The 9,478-nt window shown below is 38.9% G+C and overlaps 1 protein-coding gene across 1 annotated transcript; it reads right to left on the bottom strand.

Moving 5' to 3' along the window:
* Positions 1 to 999: 999 nt before the first annotated feature.
* On the bottom strand, positions 1,000 to 9,134 carry LOC149297988 (carotenoid-cleaving dioxygenase, mitochondrial-like). The gene is made up of 11 exons (XM_089487851.1): positions 8,947 to 9,134; positions 7,994 to 8,202; positions 7,731 to 7,846; positions 6,726 to 6,828; positions 5,531 to 5,659; positions 4,840 to 5,000; positions 3,135 to 3,302; positions 2,661 to 2,795; positions 2,268 to 2,447; positions 2,030 to 2,140; positions 1,000 to 1,119 (listed from the first exon to the last, which is right to left on the bottom strand). The coding sequence occupies exons 2-11, from the start codon at positions 8,178 to 8,180 to the stop codon at positions 1,000 to 1,002; spliced, it is 1,410 nt and encodes a 469-aa protein (XP_089343977.1). The 5' UTR covers positions 8,181 to 8,202; positions 8,947 to 9,134.
* Positions 9,135 to 9,478: the final 344 nt, after the last annotated feature.

Below are 9,478 nucleotides of genomic sequence, written 5' to 3'. Positions count from 1 at the left end.
ATTGATTTCACTCACAGGAGGTCCCAATTTTAGAGACAGCTGCCCATTCCTAATGACAGAATCCCGCATTTCCATCCCCGTGCAATGCTCCAAAGCAACGACATGCAAATGCAGGAGCCCATGTAACCATAAGCAAATAAAGGGTTTGAATGCCACGTCACCGATTGCGTTATGCAGGGACAGCTCACACATAGTTCTTTTATATGGTAAAATGTTTCTGTATGAGAAACAGTGGGATTTATCATATCTGCAGGAAAAGTATCTACAAAGTCTGCTAATTCCATTTATACTTATGTATGTTTGTAAATACGAATAGATGTATGTGTTACATATATTGATGCTAAATATAAGGAGGCAGACATTTTCAGGGACCTTAATGAGGGGAGGTGGAAGGTTTTTTGGAAGGTTGTTGTGTGGTGCTCTACAGGAGCCAGAGGATTAGCCTGCTTCCTTCTGGTTATGTGAAACCAAGAGTAAAGTGCTTGGCGTGGACAAGGAGGTGCACTAGGAGAAGTTGCAGCTTCGCAGCTGCAGTTCACCCCTCCTCCGCAGTTTGGCTTTTGCTGTTTGAACCAATGAGAGCATTTTTGCACATGAATGCAGGGCTCGTCAGACCAAACACATCTGCTTTCCTGAGAAGGGAAATTCTGCTTAATTCATCCATATGTTTGCAAGGGACAAACACATACATTTAAAGGGACACTCAGACATAAAAGATCATATGATGGCGTGTCCATTTAATTATATTTTGTAATATAACTAGCATAAGGTTATTCACCAAGTTGTTTGAAAAATATTGAGCCGTGGCAAGTTTAGTTTGCTTCTTAAGGTATTGTATTGATATAGCAAACAAATAGCAAACACGATTGTAAAATCCAGTAACAGAGGTAGATAATAAAATTTTAGATCCTAATGAGTCACAGTTTATATTGAGTATGCAATTAGTGAAGAGTCATTAGTAGATGTTGCTCGTATAAAAAAGCAGTAGGCAATCATTTTCTAGGACCTTTGAGGCACAAAGATTCCATGAAATCCATACGGTATCTGCACAGGCACTTCAGCTCGACCAATCTCAGTGAATTCTTTGGCATCCAAGATAAGGAGAAATATGTTCTTATCCTAGGAAAAAAAAAGTTTTGACAGTTTGCCATGCATTTACAAAATTCATTGACATGCTACATAAAAAATAAGAGGGTTATTGGTATCCCCACAATAGCAAGTAATGCACTAGTGCGAGTAGGAGCGCGCTGGAAATTCACCAGTCTCCTGCGAACTGCAACAAGATCGTTCCCCACTGAATTCTATTTCATGATGTGTGTTTGGAAATGGAAGACTCACATGGATATAACTGACTCCAATCTATCCTGGCAAGTTGCTGACATTCAAACAATTAACATTATAATCCCTCTTCATTATCAATAGCCAGTTTGGCCTCCTACACCCACCTTAGCATGGAAAAAAAATTTTTTACCGAAAAGAGACAGAACGCGGATAAAATATGACTATTTTGAGCACAGAACTGACAACCCTGGGTTGCTTCTTATCATGCAGGGGAGCTCCTATCCCATCAACGCCCTAGGCAGCTGTTCAGCTTCCCTCTACTGTAGCATTAGCTTTTCAATCACATCAACTATGGTGGCTGTCTGTAAAGATGCTGTTTTCAAGGTTAATGTTACTCTATACTATGTAATATCACACCACTAGTGACCTTTATGTGATATAAAGTATAGCGATGGGCCATTACATTTTTAAGGGAAAACAATTAAGTGCACTTTTTGGATTTTGAGAAATGACAGGTTCATAAACATTTAAATAAATCTCTGGACACTTTTTGGTTTACTAAAATACACTTTTGTTTACTAGGTAACTGCTAAACAACAAAATCCTTTTGCCCCATCAGTGCTCTATTTAAGTACGGCCTATTTAATCTAGACTCACCCAAAAACACGTTTTAATTAAGTAGATGTCTGCATGATTTATGATCATATAGTGACAATATTATTAATAATAAATTGTTTGGGTACATTACCTGATGAGGTGTAAGAACTGCAGAGAGAAGCACACCATCATCTTCCTCAGTGGATTCTGGATAAGGAACAAAGATGGGTTCTGATGGGTAAAAGCCTTTTTCCTTCCAAACCTATACGACAAAAAGTATGGTATTAAAGTAGTTGCTGCGATATGATAGAGGGGTTTACCCGGAGAAATTGCATATATAACATGCATTTATATAGCAAGCAGCCATGTTACATATTTGTCACCATTACCTTAGCCTTTTTAGTCTCTATGTCAAGTTTTAGTAATGAATCCCCAACAAGATGCTGGAATCCACATCCATATATAAATCTGTATTTCTTGGTGTTGTACTTGGAGTAATTTATTTGTGGAAATTCTAGGCCACATATACCCAGTGTGTGGTCATGGAGGCTCTCATGGGTACACCATACCTAGAAAAATAATTGAAAATATTTTTTACTGTGGCTACGAAAACCATAAAATCTCTGTCTGTGATTACGGCGACTCATTGTTCCCACGGCAAAGTATTTTACAAACACATTGTGCCTGGGACACTCCATTGCTTCGGACCCAAACTGTCACATTTAATCATATTTAGCATTGTAAAAGTACAAGGATTACTATTTAGTATAGTAGACACCGACCTTTCCATCAGCTTGTTTTACTGCTGTGGCACTTGTGTATTTTAAAGGATTTAAGTCTACATCTTCTTTCATAGAATCAGTGCCAAGAGGTAGGACAAATCTGCGTGGGTATGCCTTGGAAACCTGTTTGTAGAGCTACCAAAGAAGAGAGGTTAATTAGTGCAACTTTGGAAAAAATATGTTTATTTTATGACAATATGTATGATCTGCATTTAAAAAAATGCTACAACATCATTGACACCAATATTGCTGAGAACATAATGGGAAACTCTGCTTTAAAAATAATAACCAGAGATTTCTTATTGAAATTATAACCCAAGACTTTCTGAATCATATTCTGAATATTGAATACTTTTAGAAGAAAAAACTTTTCATAAAAAACATCTGCTAGCCACAAATTACATGTTTGTAATTAATAATGTATCCTTGCAAAAGATTGTGTATTGATATATGGATCTGAAACGGAATAGTCACCTCATCCAAAGCTTGTCCTGATTTCCTGAGGTTTTGTAACTCGAATAATTTCACAGCGGTTCCATCATCCTGACCACAAAGGTCAAGCACAATGCAGCCCTGATCCTCATAAGCATTGATCTGATGAAAGTTCATAAATGGCTCGGTGTAGAAAGTCACACTATGTCTCTACAATGACAAAAAGGGTACATATTTACGTAAGACAGCTACATTTAGCTTTCTTCGCTAAATTCATGGTGTTAAGAGTATAAGCATCTTATAAGGTTTTATGGACTGGATCTTAACCATTTTTCTGCAATCTGCAAATTTTTTGCTTTTTCAATAAACGGGGGGAAAGCTGCAAGAACAAAATCAGTGCCCCAACAGATATAACGCGCATATATCCGGTGCAGCAGTGACTGGCAGATGCGACCCTGTAGTAAGAGCGAGGCAGCTTGTACAATGTGCGAGCCCCAGAGATGACAGCTACGGGCCCATGACGCGCAGGGAGAGCAGCTTTAAGGGGCGGTTGGTGAGAAAGCTGTGGGTGAGGTAAAGGTGTGCGAGAGAGATTATGTAGGAATGAGAATGTATGCATAACTCTGTTAACATGAATGTGTATGCGGGCATGAATGTGCATGTGTACTTGTGTAAGCATTTGTGTGTGAGCATTGATGTTTAAGTGTTTGTGTGTTAGCATGGATCTGTAAGCGTTTGGGGGGAAAAGATGACACAGTCAGTCTGTTTAAGGGCAAATATGGCACATCCAAGCTGTTTGGGAGCAAGGATGGCACAGCCAAGCAGTTTGGGTGCAAACATGACACAGACAAGCTGTTTGGAGGGGCAAAGGTGGCACTCACAACTGTTTGGGGACAAATGCTGCACTTAGGGACATGTTGATGTGTGAAACTTGCCCCACGGCCCCGAGCTTACCACTAGGGCTCTGTGGTTTCTAGTTATACCCCTGTATAAGTTAGTGAAAATTATTGTAGAATATTGTATGAATATTAAGGGGGCATACTAAGGGAAGTGAAGATGATGGGAAAATAAAGGACTGGCATAGAGATGATGAGAAATTATGTTAGGAAGCATGAAGATGAAGGGGGCGATCATGGTGCAACATGGAGCGATAATGGTAGGGGATGGAAACGATGGTGGGATAATGATTGTGGATGGATTTTGGAATGAATTAGGATGTTGGGGGTATGATGATGGTCAGGGCAGCTCTACACTAACACATACATACAGACACTCTAACAACATAAACATACACATACACATAGCCACTAACACTTTGCATATACACACTCTTACAACACACACATACAATTACACATACACACACAACCCCTCCAACAACATACACTTTTACATGCATACACATCCAACACCATGTACTTACACATATACACATACATGCATGCATGCATACTCTAACACCATATCCATACATGTTTTGGATGTCATGGGCCACAGTGATATTAGGAACTAATTTAAAATGCAGGGTTTGTCCCTGTTCAGAACAAAAAGTATTGGGGCCAGAACTCGACGTGTGCAGTGTGCCCAAAAACGGCACCATGAAATACGAGGCTGATATGCAATTTTTTCCAGGTTTTAATTCCCAGTCTGGCCCTGTCTCAGTGTATCAGAATGACACTGCATGATCACGTTCTGCCCTTATTCAGTTTGATAATGCCCCAATGAGTAAGTAGTAGAAATGGAATACCTCCCCTGTGTGTTTATTCACCACGTGGAACACTGTGTTCAGCTGTGGCTCCCAGCTCATGCTATCTGAAAATGCCTTTCCTTTGATTTGGCTGGTCAGAATCTTCATGATGTTCAGCTTCAGCGGCAGCTCCAGAAACACCACATAGTTTTCTGTCATTGCTATGAAATAATAATAGGGAAAATAATAATTACAGGAGAATCAATTTTAATATTTGACAACACGGGAATAATCAGCCAAAAAGCATTCCAGAATATAACAGGACCTCCAACAACATAAGGCCTATCAGAACATTGTGTATTAGTAGTGAACTTAACACCTGGGTTTTGTGATATTAAGTATATTCATTTTAATGTATTAAAAAGAGACAATGGAGGTAAAAAAAAATATTTCTACACTGATAGAAAGTATAGTATATAGACAGCACGTGTATTGTATAATACACAGAAAATAAAAATAGATGAGAATTCTTCAGCCAGATATGAGAAAAGACACCTTAGTTATTTAGTTTACCATAAAACATTTAGAATTAGGGTGCTGCTACGCTTAAACGCATCCCTGGTGAGCAATCACCATCTGGTAGGGGATGAAAATAAATTTGTCCCCCATCATCCCTGACCATCGGAGCACTGTCAGGTCCTTACAGCCATGCATACATACATCTTTACTACAGCGCTTTCATGTATCTCACCGAAACTGTGGTAGTAAGAAGGTTTCATCTTGTCTTCTGGCTCTATTGAGCACACAACCTGGGCTCCTTCTAGGGTCTCTGCAGAGTTTGACTTTTGTGCAGGGACTCTTATGATGTTGTATCGTGTCCCTAAAATAAGAAAGGAACTGTAGTAATTTGCTGTGTAACAGAAGATGCAGCTTGGATTAGACCCTGACAGTCCAGTGAGGAACGAGGGAGCATCTAACTGCGCCGATATCTCTTTCTTCTGTGCTCCATATATGCATTATATAGGCATATATCTGTCATCAGCGGCACACAAGTGTTGGTACCACCAGTGGACCACCTTGGTTTGGGGATCTGGATACCCCAGATAAGTAGATACGTAGGGAAAGGTTTTTACCATATTTTCTAGCTGTCCCAGTTGACCTGTCATTGACTTTCTAGCAACACATGTGCAATTTCTGTTTTTGAGATCTTCTTTGCTTGGCAGACAACTTGCACAACCTCTGGAAGTTATAAATCATAGTAGCTTGGAGGGCACAGACTGCCTGTCTCTGGAGCAAATCCATGTCTCAGATGCACACAGATGTAGTTTCTGGCTTAACATATTTTACATCCAGATTGTATGCTGATGAATTCATGTATTTCCCTCTTATTTTTAATACGATAATAGAATTGATCACTTTTTTGTGGATGGAAATGAGATGTGTGTCAGGAAGTTTTCTAAAACCACACTTCTAAGATTTCATTTATTTTAACAGATCATATTGATCAGTCACCATGGTAATACTTATAGAAAGCAAAAAATGATACATATGATGCTGTGTTATTTCACTTAACGTTCATAAAGGAGTTCTGTGAATAAGCTGATTGTCCTTTTATTTTCCTGTATTTTATAAACATAAATAAAACGCAAGGCAACAGGAAACAAGATATTTCCTTGCTTTATATTTTATTAAATCCATGCACAGAAATGGGATCATTTATCCGAGGCTAAACAAATATCAACCAGAAGCCAGATGTTAAGTCTTAGGAGTCTGTTTTGATTTTCTTTTAGGAGCCTGTAAGGAATAAATATCCATGGGATATACAAATTCTGTGCCAAAGGACTTACTTTTCCCATTGCATAGCCCTGCAGCAAGTGGTGGCACTTTATTAGTAAAAAAGGTAATAAAATATGAATTTATTGACATTACAGTTTCATTTTACTCACCGCTTTTTCCATAAGAATTCCCCATGTTGTATGCTGTCCCATCTGGGTCATAATGAGGATGAGCTGTAGCCCCATTTACAGCTATAAACTGGCTCCAGTCGACCTGCGCCCAGTAATGAGATTTAACAATAAGATCTCAGATCCTTAAAAAAAGTAGGAGACAGCAAATAAACCGCCCCAGGGAGATTTGTAAACGCTATATACAAAACACATCGTCCCCCGGCACAATAGAAAGCGCTGAGAAAGGATTGCAATGGTTGCGGTGGGTGATCAGAGAGGTTAGGATTGTGAAAGGCAGGAAAAGAGACTGTGGGTAGCTGGAGAGATGGTTGGGAGAAGAGGAAAATAATCACAGAGATTGCACTGGGTATGAAAAAAGAGGGCACTTCATGCAGTGGCACTTTTGTACATCGGTTATTTTGCTATGGCTCACATGAGTTCACACACACACACATATACATATTTTGCAGGCTCTTTTGCTGTAAGTGTATATATATATATATATATATATATATATATATCTCTCTCAAAAGAGCCTGCAAAATCATGGCATGGGACAAGACCTCTAGCAGCTGGAAGGGCCCTGCAAGAACTGGACAGACCATGCTTTAAAGTCAATTTTGGCTATACTCCAGATCACACTCCTAGATCTAATGCCCACTTGAGCATCTGACTCGTGCCTCCTCCATTTAACTCATTCTCTTACATTTACAATAAATCTATTTACTGACTTTTGCATACATGATTTACCAAAAACACAGCCCTCATTTGATGGCTATTCTTCATTAGATGTTTTGAACAGAGGCCAATTTTCTTTTTATCATTATTTTACAAGCAATCGTTAAAAAAACATGTTTATGTTTTAACATAAAATTTTATGTTTTTTTTGTGTAGGGGGGCTATATTATCACTTACTATTTTATGCTGCATGTAACATTACTAGGAAGATCAAAGAGCGGAATCATTAACTACCTTATAACCTTTACCAAAAAATAAAGTTATTACCTTCTCCAAAGTTTCCAAATCGTTTGGATCTACTCTTCGAATAAAATTTGTCTCAGTGCTGACATAATAATCACCTTTATACTGCACATAATTAACGCTGCAATTGTCAGTAGAGGCTGATGGAAAAGAAGAGGTTAAAAATGAATACTGCGCAACCTTCTTGAAATAAATACTGCACAAAAAATTAAAATGTGAATGTTTAAGAACTAGCTGGTTAGCTAAGAAGATCTCATTTTCACACAATAATGTTAAATATGGCTTACTTATTTTAAATTTGGACATGAAACGTTCAAACACAGACTTGCAGGGGTCTGGCATGGCCAGGGTGCCGAACTCGGAGATTACAATGCGGTTTTCACTCTTGTTCGTCGTATAAGAGTCACTCTGAAGGAACTTGCTCATGTAGGTGACTGAGCCATTCTCAATCTTGAAATTGTGCATTAAAGCCATGCCATCAAACCAATGACGGTACCTGAAACAAGTAGTTTGATGGGTTAAGAACAGCCGTTATACATTCATAAATACACGTATGCAATAGATATTTTGAGCAGAAATCGCAACTTTTCAGGAACTCCAAACAGACTTCATGTACCATCGTTTTCCCACTTTTCTTATACACTGCCCTGTATGCGTTTGCGTATCTTTTTAGGAAAGACTAGTCCCGCCAGTAGTGCTTCCCATACGTGGACCTTAAAGGTGCCCTTTATTAGTAGGAACAGTGTTTCTTCCGCGGCAAATAAACACACGTATGAATGCATCACAGGGCTACATAACCCTAAAAGTAACCATAATGTGTATAGAACCACCAGGAAATATGTTTAAAATTCTAATTGGATAAACAAAATATATTATTCAACTTCCACTTTACTCATATAAACTATACATATATTCATATAAGCAGCTGTCAATAAGCCACGTCATCATATTAAAGCCTTGGTAATATCTTAACAACACAAATATACGGTAATTATTGTATTATTATCATTGTAATGAAAATTTTTGTTACATTACACCTTTATACTAAAGGCGTTTTTTTCCCGTTACTTTCTACTTGTTCCACCTCTTTCCCTTTCTTCCTGGATCCCGCCATGCAGACCCTTTCCGCTGTCAATCATCATACAAAAAATCTCCATTAAATGAAAACTGTGTATGTAGATCAAGTAATACCATCATGTTAAAAAGAGACGACTGAAGACCATCCAAATGCAGTCCTTACTTGTCATTTCCAAATTCAAATCTGCCTGGTCCATTGCGCAATAAGCTGCCATTGACCCACGTAGGGATGGTCCCGGTGATTTTGGCCGGTACCGGATGGACCGTTTCCGCTACTGTCTGGAATAATGGAGCGATGCATTCCACGCTTGTCTGTGTAGAGAAGCTCAACTTGGCCCGCGTGAAAAGCAGCTTCAGAACTGAAATGAGAGAAGGTTTTGTGATAGAGGGAAGTTCTGCTCGACAGATTTGTATAATGAGAAAGCGCTACCCCCCCCCAAAAAAGCAAAATAGAAAAAAAAATAGAAAAAAAAGCATCTTTTTCCGATAATGCGCAGTCAGGGAGTCAGGTGTTAGTAAATGGATCAGTGCCCAGGGCGCATAAACGACTACTTCAGTACATCTGATGTATATGGGGAGTGCGATTTGTGTTGCTGAGAGTAGTGTGTGTGTGGTAAAGTGTGATTTGTGTTGCTGAGGGTAGTGTGTGTGTGTGTGTGGTAAAGTATGATATGTGTTGCTGAGAGTAGTGTGTG

The sequence above is a fragment of the Sceloporus occidentalis genome, unplaced genomic scaffold (assembly GCF_023333645.1).
Source record: "Sceloporus occidentalis isolate IW3139 unplaced genomic scaffold, rSceOcc1.0.p SCAF_35, whole genome shotgun sequence".
Taxonomy (NCBI): Eukaryota; Metazoa; Chordata; class Lepidosauria; order Squamata; family Phrynosomatidae; genus Sceloporus; species Sceloporus occidentalis.
Note: the sequence above shows the minus strand (reverse complement) of the source record. Positions and strands in the feature narration are given on the sequence as shown.

Bases quoted from the DNA above. Each gene is read 5' to 3' on its own strand.
- LOC149297988 (XM_089487851.1), bottom strand. From the start codon at position 8,180: ATGGCTTTAATGCACAATTTCAAGATTGAGAATGGCTCAGTCACCTAC. The intron at 5,660-6,725 runs GTGAGTAAAATG...TTCTTATTTTAG, and splicing joins GAATTCTTATGGAAAAAGCG to GGACACGATACAACATCATA. The intron at 5,001-5,530 runs GTGAGATACATG...ATTATTTCATAG, and splicing joins TTCTTACTACCACAGTTTCG to CAATGACAGAAAACTATGTG.